The 27,991-nt window shown below is 40.8% G+C and overlaps 1 protein-coding gene across 2 annotated transcripts in view; it reads left to right on the forward strand.

The window, feature by feature from the left end:
* The window catches only part of pvrl2l (PVR cell adhesion molecule related 2 like), an 87,616-nt gene that overhangs the window by 16,444 nt on the left and 43,181 nt on the right, over positions 1–27,991 (forward strand). For both annotated transcript variants that reach the window (XM_027016270.3, XM_027016272.3), the window contains exons 2-6: positions 17,733–17,842; positions 18,402–18,645; positions 23,240–23,533; positions 24,142–24,259; positions 25,152–25,300. In XM_027016270.3, coding sequence (XP_026872071.2) covers positions 17,733–17,842; positions 18,402–18,645; positions 23,240–23,533; positions 24,142–24,259; positions 25,152–25,300 — 915 coding nt within the window. The remainder of the gene's footprint in view (positions 1–17,732; positions 17,843–18,401; positions 18,646–23,239; positions 23,534–24,141; positions 24,260–25,151; positions 25,301–27,991) is intronic.

Raw genomic sequence — 27,991 nt, forward strand, 5'->3', positions numbered from 1 at the left:
CTTTGTTGGGTGTCAGCTGATGGTTGATGCTACCAGATGCAACCATCAGTGCTCCCTCACGTGATTCATTCCAGGTTCCAGTTTGAATCGATTCAATTCAGACAATTTAGCTGCTGAGATGATTGGCATTATAAGCAGCTGTCAATTCATCCTGTCTTTTAATTAATCTGCCAGCTTGCTTGTTAATTGGACTTAGATAAAATTTATTAGCCAGATTTATAAGTGTGTAGCTTGTAATATTCATGTTGCATATCAATGACACAAATAGTCACTGATTAATTATCTTGCTTAATTACACTGGCCCACTGTTTTTTTTCTCTAGGAAAATAAATCTGTTTTTAGTATTTCTTTCTAAGTATCTTAGTAAATCCATATTAAATTTTAATTAGCGGCAAAAAAACGTCTGGCCTTTCACAGCAATACGGTGATAGTAACAGACTACAAATCATAAAAATGCAGAAGAGCACCACAAGTTATTAGACCTTGTGACCACTTTTAAGGGCAGTACCAATACTCTCAAATGTTTTGTGACTCGTTTCCTTGTGAAGTTCATCTAGATTATTTTTATTCACTAGCATTTATACCAATTTTTTTTTAAAGTCAAACACACTCTAAGTTAAGATAAGCTAAGATAAGTCTGAAGCTTCCTTGATAGGTTAATGATTCCATTACAGGCAAGAGTTTCAGGATGCTTCATTAAATATATCTTATACCCTGAGGACTCTAAGTGGAACCAGACATTTGTCTGTGTTTGTGTGTAATTGTGTTTTTGTGTCTGCCTGTGTGTGTATGCATTGAGGACAGGCTGCTGCTGAGGACTTGATTAATTAATTAGCTTACCGGAATGAGCCAGAAAGTGTGGCTTTATAATTCTGTGCAATGGGCCATTTATAACCACGGAACTGGTGTCATATTTAACTTGTAAAATGATGCCCTCTATATTCAGAATGAATGCAGAGATCAGCTGGGTGGCATCAGAAGAGAGTCAAATAAATCTTTATGTCCTTTCAGCTTAGCTAAATGAGGCACAGGTGTTGTGGTGAAAAGCTGGAGCAAAGGGAAGCTGCAGAAGGAGCAGCGGGTGATGTGGTGGAGGACTGTGAGGAAAGAAGGGGAGATGCACTGGTGCAGAGAAAAGTGGGAAAAGGCAGGGGAAGGAGAGAGGACACCAATGAGGGACAAAAAAGAGTCAATCAGACAGCATCAAGGAAAAAATGAGGAGACTGAGCAAGACCAGCAGGGTGAAGAGGAGGAAAAAGGAGGGAGGAGGTGATGAAGCAGCAGAGGAAAGCGGTGAAAAAAAATGAAGAGGAACCTGACAGAGAGAGAGAGAGAGATAAAGAGCTGAACCATTGGAAGAGTCTTACTGCAAGTTTGACTGGGGGGGGGGGGGGTGTCATCTTATTATGAGTTGAGGAATCTAAAAACAGGAAAGAGGGAGTGAGTCTGACAGTGAAAGTCTGCAGAGCTTGTTAATGAGCTGATGTGATGATGATGATGTGTGTGTGTGTGTGTGTGTGTGTGTGTGTGTGTGTGTGTGTGTGTGTGTGTGTGTGTGTTTGTGTGTGTGTTTGCGCACATGTGAGAAGAGATCATAGTCCATGTGATGATGAAAATATGGGAGGCCTTGCTGGAGTTTCCCACTGGAAGAAAAAAATACTGAGAACAGTTATAAAACGCTGGAACTATGATATGTGCACAGACTGACTTCAGATCAGGGAAAGCAGTTTAATCAGGGCTCCATGGTGTAGATCCTACTCTTCAGAATCTGATCCTGGCCAGCAGCTGCACTGTTCTGAGGATCTTGGACCACACTGCACTGCATGGCTGTGAGTTCTGTAGCCCCATGTTGGATGGGCAGCTTTTCTCCCATGGTGAAGTGTTAGAGGTTTGTTTAAAGGGACCTCCATTTAATGGTCGGTCTGGTGATACCTTTCCCAGCAAAAAGCCTCTGTCTCTCATGTAACCAACAAGAAGCTTAAAGAACAGCCATTAAACCTCCTGTAATAAACTGAAGATAATGGAGGCCTACAGGACACTTACACATATAATTCTCTTAGCCTCTAGGGTTCTGCGTGAAACCAAGCAGACACATACCAAGCAATGCAGAGAATTCCCCCACCCATAGTTCTTTCAAAGATAAGAAGGCTTCTGTGAAAAACTTCCTGGGCTGATGCATTCTGCATCAGTGAGTCTGATCTTCAGGAATCTGGTCCCAGGAGCTATTAGAAAAACTTCCTTCTATAATGACACATGACCTTTGGCTGGTCAGCAGTTCAGTGGGGTTTTTTTTGTTTGTTTGTTTGTTTTTCTTTCTTCTTGTGTAGCCTGCTTTACTGACACCATCACAAAAGCAATTTTATAGTGGCCTGCCACGTTATTTTTTAAGCCTATTTAAATGATAATTTGTCTTAGGTTATCCTTCTTGTATGGATATACAGTATTTTTCTCTGACAGTTTCATTTGGTCAAGTGAGAAATGTTGACGTGTGTGAGATCAAACAGAGCAGTTCTGGATTGGTGGCTTTGTGTCTACAGAATACCGTAGTATGCTATGGAATAGCTCTATTGTTCCCTCCATTGATAGATTTGTTTCTGTTTCTGTAAGTAGTATCAGATAACATCAGTGTGCTACATTTTTGGCAGTGAAGCCACATCCTCTGCTCACCCCAGGACCAAATGCCAGACTTGAGGTGAGCTTTTGTTGGGTTAATATGGCTACCTGTTCCCACTGGGGAGAATTTGTTTCCATTTGTTTGTTTTTTTGCCCTTCCCAGTTTGCCTCGTTATCAAGATAAGTGACAAATTAGCTCAGCAGCAGCTGTATTGTGAGACCCAGTGAGAGGACTCTGATTGAGTGAAAGCAAACTTACAGCAGAGTTATAACAAGTGGTACTGCTCACTTCCTTTGCACAGATTCTGGGAAGACTTGAATGGATTAAGTATGTGGTATCAGCAAAATGGAGTGGGAGCAGTAATCTATGAGAAAGAGGATACAGGTTAGTGGGTGGGAGTCCCTAAATGTTGCTTATGTAATCAGGATTAACTAAATGTGCCAAGACGTTTTTGCTTATTTGCATGAGAGACAGAGAGTTATAAAATCTTAAGTTTTGCAACTGGATCAGAAATTATCAGTAAGTGTCAGATTGTCTCACACTGGTGTTTAAAGTCTCAACTGGATTTTTAAGATGAATATTTTGATTGGACAGAAGTAAGCCAAAGAATTTGATTAAATATTTGAGACACAGGTGCTGATTGATGTGGTCCTGACTGGATTGGTTGCTGTTTGTTATGCAGGACAATTAGACCAGCAAATGAATGTACACGGACAGGCAGCCTGTGTAACCAGTGCATGGTCAGCTTGACAGATTTTTGGTTTGTTTTTGAGCAGGCGGCTGATGAAATGAGAAGGAGGGTGAATAGGAATATGGAGTGAGAGAGAGGCAGATGGGGAGACAGCATATGCTGTATCCAGGGGGAGACAGCAAGCAGGCTGAGATGATACAGGCTGAAAAGCTCGGATCAAAACTGCGACTGACAGCGAAAGAGGAAACCTGAACAAAACAAAACAAGGCTCTCCACAGTCAGACCTCTTTTTTTGCCAAGCATTCCTTTCAACAGCTTTTCTGCAGCAGTGCACAAACATATTAGCTGGACTATGTCAGGCGTGTTGTGGATCCCTGCGCAGTAGCCATTATCCCGCCCTCGCTCACTCTCTCTCCTGGCATGCCCTGCTCACTCGGCATGGCGATGAGCACTCTTGTTGCCAGATGTGGCTGAAAATGCACAGCTGTTGATCCGATGCGCAGCTGCCTCTTTTCTAGCTGTCGCCTTGGTGACCACAACTTTTCTCTGCACAACTAATGTTCCTGGAAAACAAGGTGCATGACTGAGATTGCAGTCCTTCTGTCTCTCTCTCTCTCTCTCTCTCTCTCTCTCTCTCTCTCTCTCTCTCTCTCTTTTTTACCTCTTCCTCTTACTTCCATTTTCTCTCCCTCTCTCATACTCTCCCTTCTCTCCCCCTTTCTCCTGTTCCCTCACCTCATCTCTCTTGCTCTTTATCTCCCTTTCTTCCATTCTGTCACCGTCTCTCTCACCCTCTTTCTCTCTGTCTCACACACTCCCTTCTCTCCCTCTTTTTTCCCCATTCTCTCTGTTTCCCTTTTTCTTTCATGCTATCCCCTCCCTCTCAGTGTGTCAGAAAGCTTGCTTGCCTTTGATCAAGTCTCTCTTTTTTTTTTGGAAGTATTGTTTTTATAACAAAGGAAGGCCATCTACTCCTGGCACGGCAGACTTGTGCATTGTATGAGCTGGAGCTGCTTACAGGCTAAATCAAGTTTGTTAGAGTAATTAGGTCTTGTTCAATGAAGCGGTTTTTATGTAGCGTGAAAGTTACAGTGCTGAATGGCCCATAGCTCCCTGGGAGCTTGTATTGAGAATGAGTAATTGCAGTGATCAGTCTGTCACCTCTTAGCACCAAGCTTAGTCAGTTCAAACTAATAAGATAAACTGTTCCAAGAACAACTCCTAGGTGATGTTCCCAAGCAACTTGGATTATTTTGGCTTTTAAACACATTTTTGAAATCTTAAAGGCTGGCTTCGCGGGAAAACCTATTCACACCAATGATTTGTGTCCCAGGTCAGTCATTGAATTAGGTGTGGTGTGCCCCAGACAGCCATTTGACCTTCAATGCAAAACAATAGTTGAAAACAGTCCATTTACTCCCATTGAGTCTAAGTGGTGCGTGTTATGCTTAGAACACTCGAGAATAACATGCCACTTCAACAGCTTTGTCTTTTGGTGATAACAGCATCTCAGCCAATCATTTAAACCATTAGTGATTTTGCAATACTTAAGCAAATGTATGCACAGCACTTAGCCATGGAGCACTTTTATTTAAAGCACAAACATGACCTACATGGTTATAGAATTTCCTGACATAAAAGCATACTTAATACATAGTATAGCTCAGTTTAAGCACATTTCATTTCTGTCACAATAGGTCAGTTACTCGAGTGTTTTGTCCCTTTATGATTGTCTTTGTGCTTTGTTAAGTAGGAACAGGTTGCCAACATCATTTAGTTGCTTGATTGCTTCAGGAACTGCAGGAACTGTTGAGGTTCTCATTACTTGCTTTGCATGTCCAGTTAGTTTGAGTTTGTTAATGTAATAAAGCCATTATACATATAGCAAGGTATTGTTTTTGAGTACCAAAATCATGGCTTCTGTTTATGGGATCGGTTGAAGAACAGCCTTCACAATTTACCTAAGAAGAACAAAAGTCAGCTGGGCCTTGACTCTAGAGACCCATCTAGTCGACTCCATTTTTGATCTGCCCATATGGGCTCTGTGGCCACAGATCAACCAATAGAATTGGCCTTTAATTAGTCACGAGTGTGATTGGCAGCCAAAATCGGCCAGTTGGGCCATCTCTTTAAACACACAGTCCTTTTGGCAACCAGCGTGAGAGGAACTTGTATCTGCCAAAGATAAACCTGATGTGACATAAATAGTTTTCTGCTTATCTTCACTACTATTACATTTAGATTTTTTCCTCTAACCCAGGTTGCTGGATATATCCTCGAAATCCCTGGATCAGCTGGGGATGTAGAGATTGAGAAATCCGAGTGAGATTGAGATGGGGGAACTGGCTTTCAGTTCAGAGCAGCAAACCAGAGATTTGGCTCTTATAATCAGTGCGTGGTTCTCAGTGGGGAGAAAAAATATGTCAGGCTACCTAATGTAGAGCTGCAAATGCTAGAGTCACATGTGGGTACGTTGTATGTATACTGTGTGTGTGTCTGTGTGTGTGTGTATGTGCATGTGGATAATAATACCACAAACACTCAAAGTGGAAACACTCAGCTCATGGAACACTTAACTCTCTGCCAGGTTTCGCCAAGTTCAGTTTCTAATACTACATCACATACCACATCACAATCAAACAAACAAAAGCATGGATGTAGGATAAAGATCTAACACTAATCAGCATCCATGAGGCACTAAGCCTAGGCCATGTTCAACCTGTAAATATAGGCTATAGGAGGATCCTCTTAGTGAGAAGTGGACCACGCAGAGGTGAGCCATCATGCTCTGCCCCTCTCTCTGACCATGAGAGGACACTGAAGTAAAGCTTGAGGAACTGTGGCAGCATTCATGGCAAACGTAAACAGCACAGGGCACAGTTCCCCACAGAGTTCCCCCACTGTTCCTCATGAGCAGCTAATACAAGAGAGAATAGATTCCCACGAGGGACCTGTGTATGCAAAGTCCTTCCAATAAAAGTGTTGCCTGGTGAAATGCTGTAGAGATACCATTCATGTGGGTGATGACATGACTCTGGGGGTTCCCAATGTAGCCGTGTGGGCAGTCCATAATCACAGCACTGGGCAGTGTGAGCAGCTTCATGCCTGCGTCCTCCCCCCTCACCTGGACACATTCTCCTGACTGCTGCTGCTCCCAGTTCAGCTGTTGGAGCTGTTCAATTTAAAATCTGTACCCAGGCCATAATACAACTCACCCCTGTACAGTTTTGGTAAATGCCATGAATGAGACAATTGATAGCACAGGTCCAGAGGGATGGGTGTGGAAGTTGTGTTTGGGGGATGGAGAGTGTGTGTGGATGTGTGGGTGTGAAGAGAAACTATCCTAAAAACTAAGTAAATGATTTCTAAGACATCCCTGGAATTACACAAGTTGATACCTTCACACTCTTGGCCTTTTAGACCCCTCAGATTTTCTGTGAGTGCCTCATTCACACTCATACACACAGATATGCACACGCTTGCTCTTAGAAGTATCCCTAACTGTCCATTTTTTGTCATGATGAGTTATTTATTGTGCAGTGCTTCCAGTAATACAATTAACCTCTTATTCAGCTAGAAAACTCCTCCTAAGACATTACTAGTCCTGACCATATGAGCTTTTCTGTCCCTCCCTGTCTTTCTGTCTTCTTTTTTCTTCTGTTTCTGTCTCTGCCTCCTCCTGAAACAAATGACTAATAAGAGTCCAGTCATTCCTGGAGAGCACAGCAAACTCCAAGGCACTCTGGGAAATTATTTATTTTTCTAAGGGCTATTGCGAGATGTAGGCCTGTCTTACGGAATTCACAGCTTGCATGCCATAATTATGGTGGCAGTGGCTTCCCTTTGTGGCTGTGACGTGTGGTAATGGGGAAAATCGAAGGTTTCACTTCTGTTGTAGTGAGGATACAGCAATCCAAACAAACACACATATGCGTGCACACAGACATGTCCACCTACACATACAGAGAGAGAGCCTTAGAAACATGGAGACAGTGACAAAAGCGATGCACCTTGCTTTCTTGTTGCCATGTTTGACTGCTTGTTTACTAGCTGCTGAAGTAATTGTGGTCAACAGAACCCTGTTAGTGTGTTGCTAGCTAACAGCTTCACTTAGCCGAAATCAATTCTAACAGAGTGATCAAACCCATACTACCCTAATGAGAAGTGAAAACTGGTGAAGTTAATACACCTTAACTACCAGCCTCTCTTTCTCTTTCTCTCTCTCTCTCTCTCTCATCTCCAGTTATCTCTCTGTCTTTCTGTCTCTCACTCACCCACTCTTTCTTTCTCTATCATCCTAGGCTTCTCTCTCTCTCTCTTTCCCTATCTCTCTCTCTCTCTCTCTCTCTCTCTCTCTCTCTCTCTCTCTCTCTCTCTCTCTCCATTTCATCCTGGGCTCCTTCCTCTGCCTTGCTCTCTCCATGTGCACACTGCTGGTGTAAATGTGCATCCCTAGGACAGGATACTGCTTCTAATGGCACTGAAATGAATATTGCAGCCCCATCGCTGGGTAGCCTGGGGCCCCTAGCAACAGGGCATGATGGTGGCTGAATAATGGAGGAAGTGCACACACATGCACTGACCTACCTCTGGTAGCAGCTCCTCTCTCTCTCCCTTTCAATCTATCCTTCCACTCTCAGAAATGTCAAAAGTTTTGATTCATTCTGCAAATTCCTGAATGACACGTAACAAGGACATTGTACAGTAGTCAGTGGTCTAACCTTGGCTAGAATATCTTTGTTTCTGGAATGTTCTTTAATGCTTGTGGTCATATTTCTGTTCCCTTCTCAGCCCTGCGTTTCTCTCTGTCGGTTTCTCTGGCTCTCGCACTTCTTTCTCTCATCCCCGTTTCCCAGCATGCTCTCATGCTAGGTTCTGCGCTGGGTTTGTTCCCTCTCACCTGTTCACCGCTGACAGGCTGCTCTTTGCCCCCTCCTGCTCTCGCCCTCTCTCTCTTGCCTTGTTTCTCTCTCTCTCTCACTGTCTTGCTCACTCACCCTCTCTGTCACCCCTTACCACCCTGTGTTCATTAGCCTGCCTCCCCTTCTTTCCTCTCCTTTCATCTCTGCCTTCTCTCTCACACACAAACACACACTCTCCACTTGTTGCATGTATATGTGTGTTGTGTTTGTGTATGTGTGCATAAAGTAATGTATTACAACATGTTAGAAATGTTAATAATTAACAGTTTGATTCATGTCAGTAAATATTTTTCTAATTAAACTTGAATTGCTTTTTTAGAATATTGATTTTGGAATACCAGATTTGTAGACCTTCCATCGCAATAGCTGGGGGCAACTTGTGGGTTTGGATGAATAAATTTGGGGTTTTCATTGTAAACCAGGATAGAACAATAATTTCATGAACAAAAATAGGTTCACAGGCTGGGTAAAATCACTATAAAAAGATCCCTGTTGAACAGATTCTCAGTAAAGTGTTAAGTGTCTCACTGCCATGAAGTAGCAGTGCACAAATTGCCCTTAACTGGTGGTTTCATTCTGCATGGAGTTGGGGTTATTGGAAAAGGTTGTTGACCAGTGAGGCTGAAGATCATCTGACATGTGAATTGGTCTCTGTATTGGATCTGATGGACATGCACATGTATCTGTAGTGGACCTGATGGACATTGTAACTTGTGGACACACGCACTATACACACCGTATACATACATAGATACACATACACAAATCCAGTCAGGGGTTTTCTATTGTTTTTTATTGTCTCCATTCTACCAGGACCACACAAAGAGTCAGATAAATGACAACACTGGAAGAACAAGGAAGAATAGAGAGACAGAGGGAGAGGGTGAGGGGATAGAGAGGAGGAAGGTGAGAGAGAGGGAGAGAGAGTGGGGGAGAGGGGAAGATGGAAAGGTCTGTGTTATTGTGTGTTGAGGGGAGTACTAGTGGAGTCCAGAGATGGCCCAGGAGATAAAGGCAAACAGATGAAAGGATGGAAAGCTGAGAAACTCGCAAGATGAAAGAGTGAAAAGTGGAATGAAGGACAGAGATAGGCTGGAGGAGGACTGGCAGAGATTAAAGTGAGGCAGAGAAGAATGTGGAGGGGGCCACACCATAACCTTGAGAGAGGGGGCACCAGCAGGGGAGGAGGTGCATAAAAAGACAAATGCAAACTGAAACAAAGGGACATGGAGAGAAGTAGGAAGAAAACAGAGAGGATCTTGCTGTCTGGCTGGTGGGTAGCAGACTGACAGGCATGAATTCAGACTCTGTGTGTGAGTGTAAATGCACATGCATGTACGTGCTGATCCTCAGCCTTGCATCCTGATCAGGGCCTGCGCACTCCACGTGTGTGAGAGATATGTGTGTGTGTGTGAGAGATGGAGGGACAAAGAGGGGGCTTGACTGAGAGAGGAAGATTATTGGGTAGTGAGAGACAGCAGGGAGTTGGAGCAAAGAAATGGGAGGTGAGTCAGAGGGAGGAATAATGCAGTATTAGGATGGGAATGTGTGATATCCAGAGTGGGAGAGGGAAACCTCTGTGTGGGCGTGGGAGAACCGAGGCTGCCATGGAAGAAATGATAAGACAAATGGAGCAAAGATGGAGCAATGGTGGAGAGAAACTGGGGTAGAGGGTCAGGGGAACCACACGAACTGGTATAATCCAGTGCTCTGGCTGTTTGGCCTCAGGTGTGTGTGTGTGTGTGTGTGTGTGTGAGAATTGGCAGCATAGACTGAAAGTCTTTTTAATATGGCAGCGGTATCTTCACTGCAGCAGCAGGAAACATTGGGGTCATGAAGCATGCATGTGCGTTGCATAGAGATTATGAGCTCTGTTGGTTTCTTCTTCTCTCATGCCTTTTGCCTCCTTACCTCACCATGAACTCTCCCCCTCTCTTACAACTGACACTGAAAAGGAGCCAGGCTCACTTGAATGTAGTGGTGCTCTGCCTTAAATACTTCACCTTTTGTTTTTCAGTTTCATTTGACAATTTTTTTTTTATGCACAGTGGAGGTAGGACTATTGGTAATTATGGGGTTACTGCTCCAGACTTCTCATTGGTCATGGCAGTGAGGTGCGAGGAAATCATAGCCTGTCACTGTTTTAACGAAGCGTGTTCTAAATCCATACTTGCCATCCCTGCCCTGAGCAAGTCTCAGCAGTACCTTATAAATCGGTGAACTGAACACAGTCCACAATGGGAGCAACACATGCCCCCATGAAATTCTGTGTGCACAAGGAGCTTGCACCCATGATGAGGCAGATGCAATCGTTGTGCTACTTTTTTTGCCACTCGCTATAGTTGCGTGCAATGCAAAATGAGAATCCTACAAGCTTTCACACATATGTGGAACAAGTTCAAGGATAAACAGCAAATGAAATCCTCCACCAGAGTAATAACGCAGAAGAAGGTCGCAATGACATGCTAACACTCCCTTTACACTCGCTGGTTGTGGCTCATGGGATGGCATGCATCGAGGTCAGCTGCAGCTCACACAGAAACAGTGAAAGACAGATAAGGGAAATCTGCAGAGATAAATGAGACTTTATCTGCAGTTATGAAGAAATGTCATCATTTGTTAATAGTCAAATATTTAGTCATATTTTAAGTCATAATAATAAATAACTTGTTTAAACAGTCAAGGTCATTGATAGGATAGAAGCCTATAGGATATTTGTCTTTTACAAGTGGAAATGTTAAATGTTCAAATCAGTTCAAATCAAGTTTGGGTTTGACCCACATGTAGAAATTTTTTTTTTTTCGATTTTCTGCTGTTTACAAGTGGAGTCTGTTGCAAAATCAACATTTGGCATAAATATAAATGCGAAACGGACATGGGCCGCTTTGTCTTCATAATACATTAGTCACGAGGACCACAATACATGCCGCAAATGAACCATACTGAGACCATCTTGGGAGGTGGTCTGAGTTTGGGTCATCTTGGGGTCCATTTAGAGGGGTCTGTGTGTGTTTGACATGTTCACGTATGCAAAACAAACCATGACTCAGCGGTTGGAGACCACTTAAAATGCTGAAATGAACCAAGTGTGAAAATGCCCATAGTAAAAGAAATAAGCATTATGCTCAAACAAACAACAACAACAAACATTATTAAATTTAAATTAAAAGCTGGGATATCTACAACAATTCTGTGGACTGTTGAGACAAAAGTTGACCTTTTTGGTAAATTAGATTAGATAACCATATTATCACATAGGGAATTTTGCCTTGGATACCAACAGTTCAACTGCTGCAAAAGCAATCAATGCATCTTATCCAATTAATTCCTACATTTCTCAGCAATCACCATTCCCTCACTTTATATATCTCACTTAAGCATTGAATTGACAGTGGAATGAATGAGTTCTTGTATTGATACATTTTACAGTACTGCTTTGCTTTGGTCTGTACAGCTTGCAGTCATTGAGGGACCAGTGAGTTCCAACATAAAAAAATTCTACAGCAGAATGTCAGAACAGCTGTCTGTGTTCAAACTTGAAGGAAGCTGTGTTACACAGTAAGACACCAACCCAAAACACAGAAGTAAATTACTACCAGAATCGCTCCCATCCACACAAAAATACTACGTTTTGCTGGACTGCTCTACAGTAAGAGAAATCATTTGGCTAAGGACATTTCTAATAAAGAAGACTCTAGATGTTTTCTCCAACAGTGACATTGATTGATTTTTTTCAACAGAGATGTAGAACTGTAAAATGTTAAAATGTGCATTCATTAAAAGAGAATATCTTGGTTTATTACTTTGACTTGAAGTTACTTTTGACTTAAAGATTAAGATCACTTATCAAGAGTCATCCATACAAAAATCCAAATAAGTCCTGCGACTGAAGTTGTAGAGTCTTTGAGTCCTTGGAAATGTCTAATGAGGAATCCTGTGTATATGTTAAATTTCTTGCAATTAGAAAATCTGCATATGTGTTAAACACCTTTTAGTCTTTTAGTTATGGCAGCATAACTAAAAGGATAAAGTCACCACAAGGAACCACAAGCATGAGGGCACCCTGGAACATCAGCATGCCAACGCTCTCTGTCAACAAACTTGAGAGACAACAAAGAGGTGAAGTGATAGCATCATAACATCCCAGTTTACCATAACTCTCAATGCCCATGGACCCCGAGAGCTACACCTTTACCTAAGATAGGAAGTAGTTAATAAAATGCCTGACTGTACAGATAGGTTTTCAGCCAAGCCTTAAATATTGTGACTGTGTCTGAGTCTTGAACATTTATAGGAAGGTTATTCCATGGTGTGGGAGCTTTATAGGACAAGGCTCTGCCCCCTGCAATAGATTTTCTTATTCTTGGTACTAGTAAAGAGCCTGCACCTTTTGATCTAAGCAGATGTGGTGGGTTGTAATGCGCTAGGAGTTCTCTAAGGTACTGTGGGGCAAACCATTCAGTGCTTTATAGGTCATTAGAAGTATTTTAAAGTCAATATGAAATTTTACTGGGAGTCAATGCAAAGTAGCTAAGATAGGAGTGATGTGATCAAATTTTCTAGTTCTAGTAAGAAATATGGCTGCTGCATTTTGCCATCATTTGCTTTTATTACTTTATACTATTATAAGACCATAAGAACACCATAAGAGAAATCTTACGAAGTATATAATCACACCTCATAGATTGTATATAAGGTTGTATTGCTAGAATGCATATAATAGGCTTTCTGGAATGGTATTTATCAGGTTATGTACATGAAAATAAATATTTACGTGATGGGACTTTGGGAAGGATTACTTGTACACCTGTGCTGTGCTGTCTTTCCTGTTGTTAGCCATGTTTCTAGTCTATTTTGCATCATGGGGCATTTCCTATATCCTACCATGCTAAATTGTAACCGAAGCAGAGCTTTAGATATTGCACAGCCGTCACTTACAGCACTGTGTCAAGCAGTGAAAAAGACTTTATGGCTGCACACACCTTTTGAAGCGCAAAAATCTGTGGCTACCTTTACATGATACCATATGAGTAGCAATTGATTTTTTTCAAAGCATCAGTCCCCTGATGTCTAGTTCTAGTAGATAATAAAAGCCTCTTTGTCAAGCATGCTCTGTCATGCTAGGAGACCCAGGGCCTTAACTTTGGGCTTAAACAGACGCTGGAGCATTCAGACGCTGTTGTTCAAGTGCCTGTGCTGTTTTTTGCTTTTAATGACTGTGTTTTATTCCAAGCCTTCAGGTCATAGCACCGGCATGCCTGCCCTCTTTTGGTGTCTGTAAGTAAAATGGATCTGTGGTGCGCAGACATGCTGACTGTCAGGGGAATGGCAGGCATGCCAGCGGAGCTTAATCTGTGCAAATACCAGAATGGTGGGATATCAGTACACTCTCAACTGAGATGTCTGTTTGCATGTGCGTGTGTTTGTGTGTGTGTGTGTGTGTGTGTGTGTGCACATGATGTGTATCTCTTGTGCCTCTACTGTTCTGTTCCATCATGAACGCTTGTGTCACAGTAGGGTCTCACAATGCCCACTGATTAAATCCAGTGGCTGGAAACAGCAGGTGAATTTAATAGTCTGTAATGCTTGATGGCGAGGGGAAGGCCAATGCAGAGGGGTGGCTGGTGGGAGAGTGGCACGCAAGGGGTGCATGGAATTTAAAAAAAGTACAGAGGGTGTGAGCTTGGAGTGAAGGAGTAGAACAGGGAATGAAACCAAGCAAGGAAGAGGAGTGCATAGATATGCCACATCATCCCTCATCTTCCTCCATGGATCCACTCTGAAAGGCCGTTCTGCTCATTCAAGGGGATCTTCTGCCTCGCTGCCTGCATCACATTCTGAGCATGACCCTCACATTATAAGCACTGAATAACACACACAGTCAAGCAGTTATTCATATTAGTGCCTTAAACTCACTTTCTCTCTATCTCTCTCCATCTCCTGGTCTTGCTGTCCTTTTTCACTTTTATCAGTGTGTTACTGTTATGCAATATAGTTTAAAATAGTTTTTAATATGCACCTCAGATGTTTGACAAATTGAATATTTTGAACTGTGAAAATGGAATTTCGTGCCTCAGCTGCAGGTGTGTGAGTGACTGAGATGGGACAAAAAAAAACCTGTGAAAGGGTCAAAATTAGTGGGTGACCAATATGTGTTTTTCAAAAGTCAATGCTGATATAGATTCTTTGTAGAATATAGGGCACATGCCACTTTAAAAATCAGGATAGCCTAATTCTGAAATTATGAAATGCTACAGATAAATATAGATGAACTGCTGCTAAAATTGTAAGGGAACAAATAAAGGCATATATCATTAAATATTTGTAAAACATTTATAAGTATCACTACTTCATAGAGCTTTGCCACAGGGCTAAATGAGCTTTTCACCTGAACACATTAACAATGAGGATAAATAGGCAATATTCATAATGGCATGCATAACAATATACTGACTGTGGCCAAAAATAGTATGTAGTTTGTGACCAAAATAAATTTCATTAGTTTGCCAAAGATACTCAGATGACACTATGCTGGCCTACATTCCAGTTTGTTAACATCTTCGGGGTTTAATGCCTCCTACAATGAAGCATGGCCGTATACAGCTTTCCTTAAACAGAACAGGTAGATATCTCAACCGGTACCAGTGAATCTGAATATAAGTGGGAGCAGGGGAGCTCCATTTTCATCTAAATTCTGCATGAAAGTCAAGACCTTATATTCGGTAAACTTTCTTTTTTAGCTAGCTAGCATTATTGCTTGATATTCTCCTCTGGCAAATGTACCACTTTAAGGGATAATTAGTCACATGTACTGTGAACAGCATGCAGTACTAGTATTCAGTATAGTAGTGTAGACCAATGAAGCATGTGGATATACCATGCTAATTTGCATTCTTGACATAGGGTGACCTAAGCAAGATTAGCTGTACTTTATCCTAATGGATGTATCAAAAACAAACATGTAACTTATTTAGCATAAGATTTTTTTTTTAAAACAGGAACAAAGCTTCTGTGTTTTGCTTGTGTGTTAAATGCCCTGTGTTGGACTATGGCTTTGTTCAAAAGTAATTACCTATTTAATATTTCATAAAGCATTGTAAAGCCAGCTAATGCTGGATTGCATTCTTAAAGCTGAATAATACTATATTTGTAAACCAGACATAGCTAATGAAATGTATTTCTTAGCATTGCACAGCTGTTATCAATTCTACTTCAGCCACTGATGGATACATAGATGCCCCATAGATGCTGCAAATACATTACAATGTCATTAATCATATGTGTATCTTAATTGAGATTTTTTATTGCAATAGGCATCATGTTTGTGTTTTACTGGCCAATGCAGATATACCAAATTAAACAGTATTTTTGCACCTGACAATATAATCCACCATTAGTCAGAATGCATCAGTGGATACTCTAAACAAGGAACCAAGCTTTAGAATCAAACTGTAAAAAAAAAAAAGATATTTGAGAGGAATCTGATAGGACAGTCAAACATTTAAATGGGATGGAAAAAACATATTAAGAAAAAACATATTGTACATATTAAGATGGACTCTAAAGATACCATTTAAGCTAGAAACCTGTCAGAGAAAAAGCATTCAAGGAAAATACACTCATGTACCAGGGTTTATTTATTACTTTTTTCTCACTTCACCTGGAGGGATTTTCTTCCTTTTCAAAGGATAGCATACTCTTCTACTGTCCAATGTGTTCAGTGTGTACTTTCTCAAGAGTAGTTCCATTACTTGCTCTAAAATGGAAAGCATAATAGCATACCAAGACGCACCTAATGCAGCATATGGATATCATTTTACTTGCTCTTTGTTATACCTGAAGATGTTTTGTGTTTTTGCATAGATGCATAGAAACACTAAATGATGTGCACGCACTGTTTTAGGCTCGCTTGACACTCAGCAATTCATATGCATGGTTACACAAATATCACATTCATTGCACTGGCAATCTGCTGCATCATTTTATGGTAAACTTGCAATTTGCAAATGGGAGGTAATTTACAATTTAATGTAGCTGTAGAATATGTGCCAAGTTATATTTGCTGTGTATGTGTGTGTTTTCTGTATTCCTGTGTGCTTGTTCCAAAGGGTCTGAGTATGAACTCTGCACCAGTATTTGTGTTTGAGTATGCTGTGATGTTATATATATATATATATATATATATATATATATATATATATATATATATATATATATATATATATATATATATATATATATATAGTCTGATGCACATGGAAGGTTAAATCTGGAAGGTTATGTTTAACCTCAGATGGACTGAAGTCTATTTTGTACACTATGTTTATGAGATCTACCCATTAGGTTCTATGCACTGTGTGTCTTTGTCTTTGATTGTGTTTGTCTGTGTCTATGTGCATGCGTATCTGTCTGTATGCCTGTGTGATTGTGTGCACTGTTGTTTGTGAGTGTGCTCTCACACTCAGACTAGTGCGAACTGAGTCGCAGCCTAATTGAGTTGATAGATTGAGTGCACTTCTCTAGAAACCCTCATACTATTCGATGGCCTTTGACTCCAGTAGTTCTCGCTAATGCCTTATTCCAGAAGAGCCTGGAATGGAAACTGAATGTGGTTCATTTACTCCAGCTGCATGCAACTCCCATTTCCCATGTTCCTCCTGACAACCCAAAGATGTCGCATGGATCTGTTGACACAAGGCTACATTTTTTGGGTCTAAGATACTGGAGATGAGGTTAGACCAAGTTATGCCAGATCTGAGATGTAGATGTTTAATGATGTACTTCCTGTGGACAGTATGCACTTTCCAGCTTTGTTTCAAGTTTTCAAGAAATTAGCAGAAAGTCACATTTGTTTATTTTTTGTATGAACATATTGGCAACATTGATTTTGAGTCTATTCATGAATCCAGTGAGAGATCCTAAATCCATATGTATAGAGTCTAAGCTTTTGTTTTGGCAGAAAGTTCACTTTTATTTCTTTGGTGTGCCCCCATCCTTTAAGATCACTGTTCATGTTTCAAAGCATAGCTCATGAGTGAAGTACAGATGGAGGAGGAGCACTCTCTGGCAGCACATACATGCTGAGAAAGATCACACTTCAGCTTCAGTTACTACTGGTTATATGAGGGGACAGGAAAAAAATCTCTGAACATCAGGCAGCAGAGCGCTTTTGTGTTAAGCCGAGTCTGTTTACGTTTTACTGTTTGTACTTTGAATAGTAAATGCAAACATGTCCCCTGCTGCAGTAGTCGATAAACTATAGTGCGTTACTAAACATAAAGCAGAAGGGTACTTATGTTTCACTGATGAGTTTCTAATGAGACTGCATTCACTGGACTGTTTGATTCAGTCATCACGGAACCCAATGCCTGAACAGCCCAGCTTCTGATTAGTGGCAGAGTGAAGTGTGCGTGGAAGCTGAGCTCTCGTCCATGCATCTGATTTGTTCCTGAATCGTGCCTGTGTTGCATGGACATCCTAATGTTTCTCACTCCTCCCTTTGCAGTTGTTCAGAGTCAGCGGGTGCGGGTGCTCCCCGAAGTGGAGGCCTACGCAAATGAGTCCGTCAACCTGCACTGCGAATTCACCAATGCTGGAGCTACTAAACTCACACAGGTGCTGAAAATATTGCTTTGCCAATCAATGAATGTGAACAATTACAGTTTAGGAGGCTGTTTTCATGCCTGTAATTGATTGATTGGCAATATGCTGAGATAAAGTAATCAGCTAAGTAATTGAGTCTGCCAGTTCACATTTCAGTCAGTTTGTAACCCAGTCTCTGTTTTCATTAGTTAATCAGTCATGCAAACACTAAGTAGTCTGATGTAGTCAGAGTAGTCCTTGTTCCAGCTGTCATCCTGCAAAGGCATATGGAAAGTAATCCATCTCAAAATGGAATATGCTGGAATTTAATTTGTTCAACTAAATGATATTACATGACTTGAAAGAGTAAAATATGTGCTTGAAATGGCCCACTCCTTTCAAAAGCATTTCACGTCACAGAACGGCATTGAAAGAATCAAGTAAATTTATATTTAAGGAAGTTAGCAAGAAAGTGTGTGTAGTCACATGTCTCTGTAACACATTACTTGTTGATCAACATTACTTGTTGATGTCAGCAGAAATTATTTTTCTTAATGCTCCAGTTCCTTTAAAGCTGTTCTTGACCCTTAAGGTTTCATGGATCTTTGAAGCGACTGAGGGACAGAGGGAGAACATAGCTGTTTATCACCCCACGTACGGCCAGAGCTTCCCACAGTCAGCCTTCAAAGATCGGGTGCAGTTCACCCAGCCTTCCCTTGAGAACCCCTCCATTAAGATCAACAATGTGCGCATGTCTGATGCTGGCAAGTATACCTGCGAGTATGCAACCTATCCGAGTGGAAATGAGCAGGGCACCACCACCCTCATTATGCTTGGTAAGTACAAGTGACATGTTCCAGATGGTTCAGGGGCAATTTGATATTAAACACCAAGTTTACATGTCGACCTATAACAAACCCACGTTATTGCTACATAATTGAGATGGCAATGAAACAAAACAACAGCCAAAGTGCTCAGTACAAAAGATTTTCATTTTTTGATTTTAGATGTTTAGCCTGAACAGAAAATGTTAATGGAAAAAAAACAGTTAATGAATTTTATTCCATGTTATATTTAGGCTGGTAAAAATTTGTAAAAGTTCCTGTAACCCTATATAGTTAATGTGTCATGTATTATTAAGCTCCATGGTACTCTGTAACAATAGGGGGTGTTAAAGAACAGGTTTGCAGACCCTATTAGAAATTTCTGATTTGTATCGTTTACAATAATGTGATTCAATCACTGTTAAAAGCAAAGGAGTCTAAGAGTCCAAGGAGTGATTAAATGATCAGAAATATTGGATACAGAAATAATGAACCCTTTTAATAAAAGAGGCTTTGAGTGAACTTAAAATACACAAAGACTTGCATGTTACACTGTTTGCCATCTTAAACCATTTCCTCATTAGACTGTAGTTCACAGGAGGTGAAGAGGAGTGGCTAGTTTGCCACTACGTAAGCTGCCATTGGGGTTATGCTATACATCATTTTAAATAATAGTAAAGAACATTTTTAAGGCCTGGGTTGAATATCAGCAAATCAATCCTTTACACTTTGCCTTAAAGATTATGTTGTTAATCTGACAATAAACAATTATCAACATCCCTGGTTTCAAGCATCCTGCATGAAAACAAAATGTATCTAAAGCACTAACAAGGGTTAGGGTTCGGGTTAGTTATATTTTGTATGACATTACTGTAAAAGTAGTCAAGATGTGACTTCTTTTGAAGTTTATTCATTTTAATGTATAGTTGTAATTGTAACTTAAATGGGATTAAAAATAATTATATTTTATTTTTATCTTTGAAGCAAGAATTCACATACAGGGTAAATTTTTGAAGTGTTAAATTACTTAGACTTAGTGTTATTGTTAGCACTGGATTTAGTTTCTCCTCACTCTTGTCAGATTTTTTAAGGATACCCTATATCACGTAATCTGCAATAATTCTAAACAGGAAGGTCAACGTGACCAGACAATACTCTCCAAAGGGTGTGCTCTCTGAAGGGTAGGAGGCCTGGGGAGATGAAGCCAGGCGCAATTAAGGCTAGACTGCTGCAGTAAAACGGAAATCACAGACACGCATGGCTTCGGGCTAAACAGGTCAAATATAAATTGTGAGTGATCAGTCAGAGTTAGCTGCTTCACAGTGTACAAGAAGGGCTATTTTGGGATTGCAAAGGACTGGGACCTGACCTTGGATGAGGTGATATTCTAACATGGCAGGGGTTAACACTACTCCATTATGATATATGTTGTATATCATAAGGACAGATAGCAGTGTGATTGTCTTTTTGTTTTCACTTATTCAACAATTCATTAACCAATTATTTTATTCATTATAGATATAGCAAAATAATTTCAGTGTTATAGACTCTGAGCCAATAACACTGCCATCGTGATGACTTGGACATTTCTTATAATGCTTATTGTAAGGCTACAGTGGTAAAGGTTATTCACTGACTGCCAACCTATCAAACCCAAAGTCAAAAGGAAGGTCTTTTTTCAAGATTTCCTTTTGTCTCATGGACAAAACTGAACATACATCAACTTCAGTGTTTCTTAAATTTGACTGAAATTCTCCGGTATGACTTGACTTTATTGCTTCTAAGATTAATTCCTTACTACTCTTTAATGTATTCTAATTAACCCTAAAATGAGAAAAATCTGTTAGTGTCATGAGAACAGAAAGGGATTAGAGTGAGCAAAACTGCAATATTTATCAGGTGATTTGTAGAAACCTCCCATGGTTATTAGGCACATTGCTTAAATGTATATTGCATTCATTAGTCAGGCTTTTCTTGTTGAAATACCATTGGACTTGTAATTTTTAAACAAGTTTCTACATATCTAACCTGCTTCCCATTGCTGAAATGCTTATTATAATAAAATTTTCTGCACTGCTTGTCTATTTCAATAGTCCAGTATTTGAGTGATGTTTATGTTTGTTTTAAATGCCAATATATGAAGAAAATTACATGACATACTTGAGTTAGCTGCTATACAAAACTCTGTATGAGACGATGTATTTTCAGTCACTTTTGGATCAAACAGAAAAGTTGAAAAACCTTTTGACTAATGTTGGCAATGGTTATTAGTGCTGATAAAATTGGGACCCGCATTAAGAATAGGATTGCTGATCTTCCAGATTTTTCTTACTTTCCATACATATGCATGAGTCATCTGGCTTAATTTGTTTTTACAAAGACAAACAGAACAACCTTAAAATAGATATGAATAATCTTAGGTACTTACCAGTGTCCTTGTGGTGCTCAATGCCCAGAATTGAGTCAGCAGGCTTAGAGGTGAAATTAAAGTTATTTTAGTTAATGTGGTAAAATGTTAGCACACTGACAAAAAAATGGGGTCTCTATCAAGAGTTTTCTTGTCATGCATCTGTATTTTTAACAATAATTACCCTGAAAATCCTGCATGAGGATGCTCTCATGTAGCCTGTTAGCTTGAGATAAACATCAAGACATTCCAAAAACATTCCATGCCACTTTTTACTTCCTATTATCTTGGTTTTAGTTATCGGCTAATTGAAAAGGCTTGCTTGTCAAAATAGCCCCTGAAAGCACCCATCCACTGAGAATCCAGGTTTGGATTGTGGTTTCACTCATACATGATGTCTGCTAACTGGAATCCGCCTGCCATTTGTTTTAATGTTAATGTCCCCCATTAACCAGCTTCATCATTTCAGTGACTAGGATGTATCAACAGTCTTTGGCTCAGAGTGGATCAGCACTGCCCTGACAAAATTATCTGCCTGCATATTGAGGTTTATGTTAAGCTTTTTATTTGTATTTTTTCACAAACTATGTGTAACCTTTAAACCTGCATGTGTGCACGTAACTCTGACATTTAATACTGAGTATCTGACAATACCCAGATTAATCCAATGTGTATTTTAATAGATGATATAGCTAATAGATGATATAGCTACACAGGGTAGTTTCAGTTTAGAGTTTTGTGGAAATTAAGTTGCCTACTCAAAATAAAATTGTGCCAGTGTTTGCAATTTATTTGAAACTGAGGACAGTTCCAACTGAGTAGTGTGTGTGTGTGTGTGGGTGTGTGTGTGTGTGTGTGTGTGCTCTCCAAGCAGGAGCACACTTCCTCTTTTACATGTTTTCAGCTGCTTAAGCATTTCAAAACATGGTCATATGGCTATCTTTTGAATATCTCTTTATAATTTCTTGTAGCCCCTCTTTTGGGTATTCTTGCAGCCATTGATGCTTTCCCTCATCTCATAAACAAAGTGAGCCAGAGTTCACTCTAGTATTCAGAGCCCAAAAAAGGAACTGTCTGATTATATATTAAGAGGAACTCCATCTGATTAGTGCTTATTTATTATGTTCAAATAGAACTATTTCTGTTCATGCAAACTTTTTACTTCCTATGCGCTTAACAGTCCTGATGCAACAATGTCAAAGGTGTATTCAAACATAAGAGGCAAGCATGATTAATAATCAACAATAATTAATGATTAATGACTTATCACTCAAAATGATTCATGTAGTCGTGATTATGTCCTTACGTTACTAAAACCGATTAATAGTTCTACATTATAGACCGATGCACATTATAGACCAGTGGTATTCAAATCTGGTCCTTAGATGCAAATTTGGTCCTGGATTTTGTATTCCCTTGTAGCTCATTAAATGATTAATTTAACTGCATGACTATTTTGTCATCACCCCGGACCAACATGGCTAGCTCTGTATGAAACTACTGGGCTGGAGAGGGATACACTCAACTTTAAGAGTAGTGTGTACTTTATTATCTCTGTTTCAGACAGCAGTGTTTGAAAAACAGGTTTACAACTAATAAACTACACATGTCTTAAACTGCACAGGGGTCTGAAAGTTTTGAAAAACATCCGCTTACATCACCTCTATGATAGCTGATGCAAACAGAGTGTAAAATGGTATAAACAAAGGATCAGAATTTTATTGGGATTACTGCAGCCAACAGCAATAACAACATATTTCAGACTGGATTGGGACCCTTTAAATTGCTTTCTTCCTCAGGTTTTTTTCTTTTTTATTTTATCAAACTGAAAGGTCACCAACCTTCATCAGCCCATCTGGTTTCTGTTTCTTATCCTTTTCTCTCTACTGTCATTACTCTCTCACCCACTTTTTTCTCCTTCTGCTTTTCTATGTTTCACCTTCTTTTTATGTTCCTCTGTCCTCATTTGACTGTGAAGTTGCTGAGTGTACATTTTGGTGTTGATAATATACAAGAAATTTGAGAACTGATCATGTGTCATGGACGGCTCCTTTTACAAAGTAGACGAGAGCTCAGATGTTGGGCTAATGGATTCAGAACAGTCTGTTTTCAGTTTTGTAACTTGTCTGCATCATTAGGGCAACACTGATATGTGATATCCAAGCTACATCTCAAATCTCAAATCTCGCTCCTCCCCAGCCAAGCCCAAAAACTCCGCCTCTCCGGTGGCAGCACAGGCCAGTGGCGGTAAGGTGGTAGTGGCACGGTGTGAGGCTGCGCAGGGCAAGCCTGCCGCCACCATCACCTGGATGACGAATGCCGCTGGCGACTTCAACATCACTTCGTACCCACAGCCGGATGGCACGGTGACGGTCAGGAGTGAGTACCACATGGCACCAATGCCTGCCGACAACGGCCGCGACATCACCTGCGTGATCACCCAGCAAACGCAGAACCACCCACAGACCTTCACCATAAAGCTCACTGTGCAATGTAAGACACAAACATACACACACACACACACACAAAAACACACAAAAAGATTGGCCAGATTGGGTTTGATATATCATATCACTATTTCATGTTCCACTTTTTTTCTATCTGAACTGTTTAGGGAGTTTTAAAAGTGATTCTGTGTATGGTTACATTCCCACTAAAAATTTCAAATGTTTGAAATACTTGGACACCTAACAGACTTTCCACATTGTTTCTCTTGTCCCCTGTCGTTTAATTTTCCTCTTGCATGTTGGACTGTGTGACCCTCCCCTACAACCCAAGTTTCAGCTCTCCTGAGTTTTTGTAGGTCAGCCCGTGCTGTTCCATCTTTAGTGTCTCAGGCTCTGCCTTTCCTAGTCCTGAGCTGCATGTAATCATGCTCCAACTGGTCGATCTAAGCTGAAGGCAGGAAAGCCTCTCTCGCTCTCCCTTTCCTTCTTGCTCTCTTTCTCTCTTCCACTCTCTCTTGCTTTCTTTCTCTCCCCCTCTCCTTCTCTCTCAATCTCCTTTCCTCCATTTCCCTCTCTCTCTTTCTCTCTCTCAATCTATAATGCTCTTTACACCCAAATAACTTACTCATGGTATAATTCTCTCTGTCTCTCTAGACCCCCCCACTGTCAGGATAGAGGGATATGATGATAACTGGTATATGGGTCGGACCGATGCCATGCTGATCTGTCATGCTGATGCCAATCCAGAGGTTGTTAATGTTACATGGGCAACGTGAGTGACCTCACTCATACAAACCTATGCTGAATGATAACATGGTCATTGTTTGTAGTCCAAAGCCTCTTTAAGATTTTACTTAGTTACATTGCTTTGTGTAAATGTAAGTTTGCAATCAGTGTGCTTATTTCAGTACATAGCAGTACATACTTTTCACAAATCTGGTTAAAGTATTAAGCTATATAAATCCTGATTGTTTGCTGAGGCAGATTGTTGTATGGCCAACACCATAATTTGACTCACATACAAGCAGAAATATAATAAGCAGTAATACACATATACACATGCCACAAGAAAGGACCTTCAGTAAGTAAAAGCAAGGAGTGATGAACATGTTTTGCCAGAGACTGGCAACCAGGTTCAAGCTCAGCAGTTAGTCTGGTGACCGTCAACAACATCTGCAGGCTAATTGGTGTGGAGCTAAAATATTATCTCCAACACAAAAGCTCCAAATACAGTCTGCTGTGTGCTTTCTTTTTTAGCAAACTATTTTGAGGAGAATTTAAGCAAAAGCTTGAAAGCCATTCAGCCGGTTACAAGTTTATAGTTTGCTTCAAGCCACAGAAATCCATCTGCTCTTTGGATATTAACATATTGGCAAAAGCTTTCTCTATGGGTATCCTAGTGTTGTTATGGCCAGTTCATTCTGGGAATTGATTGAATTATGCTGTAACATTTGATACATTATTTGAAGTGTTCACAGATGTTCAATGTCCATCACATGGTGCTTTTTATCTTTTGTTTTTAAATGTTGTGTATCACTGTAATTTTGTGCATAGATGTACAGTGAAGATGAAGCAGAAATATTGGCAGTAATCTGAACTTCTGCATGTTTAAAATGAATTTAGCACCACCTGGATCAGACCTGATTGCTTTATCTGTCGGTCAGGGTGTCGGGGAAGATGCCACCCACAGTGAAGGTGGTTCAGAACAAGCTGCTAGTGCAGAAGGTGGATGAGAGTGTGAACACCACCTTTATCTGTGAAGCTAAGAACAGTCTGGGATCCAGCAAGAACCAGCTCACTGCCATGGTCACAGGTGAGCAGAGATGGAGCGCACAGATGACATGCACGCACACACACACACACACACACACACACACACGCACGCACGCACACATCTTTACATATCATAAACTACTATAATCTGTTTAATGGATATATATTTTTAATAAAACACATACACGCTTACATTGTAGACTTTACTACATAAACCAATTCCCAACTTTGCCTTGCTGTTTTTTTTTTGTTTTTTTTTCTGGGTAGGCTTCAGTAGCAAAATCGGCTCTTATGGTTGGTTTTCTACTGTGTCTTTGAACAAATTTTGGGATGTTTTCTTACAAAGCTGGTGTTGTGAGGGATGTTGGTTGGTGTGAGCCAGTTTGCCGGGTTATCTTTTTCTGTTTTATCCCGCCTCCTTTTACTCCCTATGCCTAACATCCATAGAGTAGTTTTGTCTGTGTTCTTGTTACCCTTTCTTTCTTTTAAGGGAAAAACTTTTCCCCCACTTTATGCATGTGGTAATACTGATTTACGCATTTCAAATGTTGCCAGTTTAAAGCAGTTTCTCTGTGTGTTTTCATGCACTGGCCCATGGACACTCACACAGACACAGACCCACACCCACTTAACAAAAATCCAAACATAAGCTCTTGGTGGTCTGGTTGCTTGAAATGCCACTGCTCGATTTCAGTGTGAGGCACAGGGCTTGATCTTGGTAGAAAGGGTGGGCTGGGCAGTTCTGGGGCGCTCTGGGCAGCTCTGGACAGCTCTGGACTAGCTCTCAAGTTTTCCGTTGTCTAACCGGGGAACAAAAATGCTTTGTGGGAACAGTTGAGTGCAAAAGTGGGAGGCAAAGTGAGCCAGGGAGGCCTGATGCCTCAATCACTCACACACACAAACACACACACACACACACACACACACACACACAAAATGCACATGAACATGCACCCATACCTCCCTCCCTATACACCCATGCACAATATACATAGACACACCTAGAGTATACACCCACCCACCCACAACACACGCGCGCGCACACACACACACACACACACACACACACACACACACACACAAATACTAACACACATGCTATGCACAATTCCTTCAGCACCCTTACACGCCCTACGTATGTCTACTCACATGCAAACTCTGTGATCTTCTCTCTCTGTATATATTTTTCTCTATCACCTCCCCCACACCCCTAAAGTAAGCACATTCAAAAGCAGGGTGAGTGCTTATTGAATTATCCGCTACCCCTTATGTTGTTTTACCCTGGTTAAATTGTTTGAGGGTTTTGCACTCAGCTTGACTCACCTGAATACATAAGCAAGACATCAAAGTACTTTTACATAAACTTGTTCACTGTACAAAAACAACCTCCTCTAGTCTTGCCTTTGAGGCAAGAGAAGTTGTTTTCCTTTTCCCTTAAACAGCATGGAGACAAGAAGATTACAGCTGTGTATTGAGCACTTGTGGTACATGCAGTGTGTGCATTTGTGTTTGTGCCTGTGCAAATGTGTTTGTGTGAAGTTGACTGTACCACTGTTAGGGATTGTATACTGTGACAGTTATGGATGTTGAGGTTTATATTTATGTGCATTTGAAAGCAATCACTTATGAAAATAAGACTCCAACCCATCCTCAATTACACACACACACAAACACACACACAGCCACAATTGATGCAAGCTTGAGCTGATGCAAGCTGAGCCGAATCCATCAACCTCCTAGAGAGCTACTGTGCTCTCAGCTCTCGGCGAGGCACTGTAGCAGGCTAGAAGCTGCAAACAACACCAAAAAAAGAAGTGGAAAAGTGGAAAAAAGTGTTTTCTAAAAGAAAACCCGTGTTCTGTTCCCTTGAAGTGGGCCCATTTTTTGCTTTCTTAGAAGAGAACAAAACACTTTTAGGTGGGTGACACCGAGCTAACACACTGATACTGATGCTGTGAAAAGTCACTTTTCATTTCTGCCCTCATCAGTCATCAATGGAAAAAGCAGTGTTGTGGGAGGGGTCACCATTAGACTGGAAGATGAACACATTGTAGTTGGCATCAGCAAAGAAAGCTGTAGGTTGGTGTGGGTTAGAGGACATGACCTGTATGGACCTCATGGAACATGATGGAATCAGTATGCTTACCACATTTTCTTTCTTCCTTTTCTTTTTATACCAGCAGACAGAACATTCTGTTCAGGGAAAAAAAATCAACTTCATTCTCCAAAAAGCAATACTTGCCGCCTCTCCCCACCCCCCACCCCAAGTGTACCCAAAACCACTAATCGGTAACAGGCCCCCTGGCCTCATTCAGATGAATGTGATGAATGTGCCCCCACTGCAGGCCTCTGGGCTCTTGGCTTCCCCTATAGGACTAATCATAATGGAACTCTATAGGAGAATCAGACTTGATCCTCTTTTGTTTGAGGTGGTTAGACTCTGCCTTAGACAGCAAACATTTTCTGCAGCATTTCCTGAAGCCATCAGAGTATGCTGAAATCGTTTGCACATGCAATTTTGGGAACTTGATCTATGATATCCATGAAGTGAAAAAAACAGAAGTTCTGCTTTAGCACTAGCCAGCAGACACTGCACAAGCTGAGAAGCTTTGGCATGTCGGATGCTTGGCTCTGGTTCTGTGTAGGAACCTGTGCCATTTAGGTCTGTATAGTATCCTTAGTCTACAGGAATCGGCCCCTCGAGCTTAATGTCTGAGATAAGGTGAGACAA

Source organism: Electrophorus electricus, chromosome 2 (genome assembly GCF_041902795.1).
Source record: "Electrophorus electricus isolate QZ-2024a chromosome 2, ASM4190279v1, whole genome shotgun sequence".
NCBI classification, from domain to species: Eukaryota; Metazoa; Chordata; class Actinopteri; order Gymnotiformes; family Gymnotidae; genus Electrophorus; species Electrophorus electricus.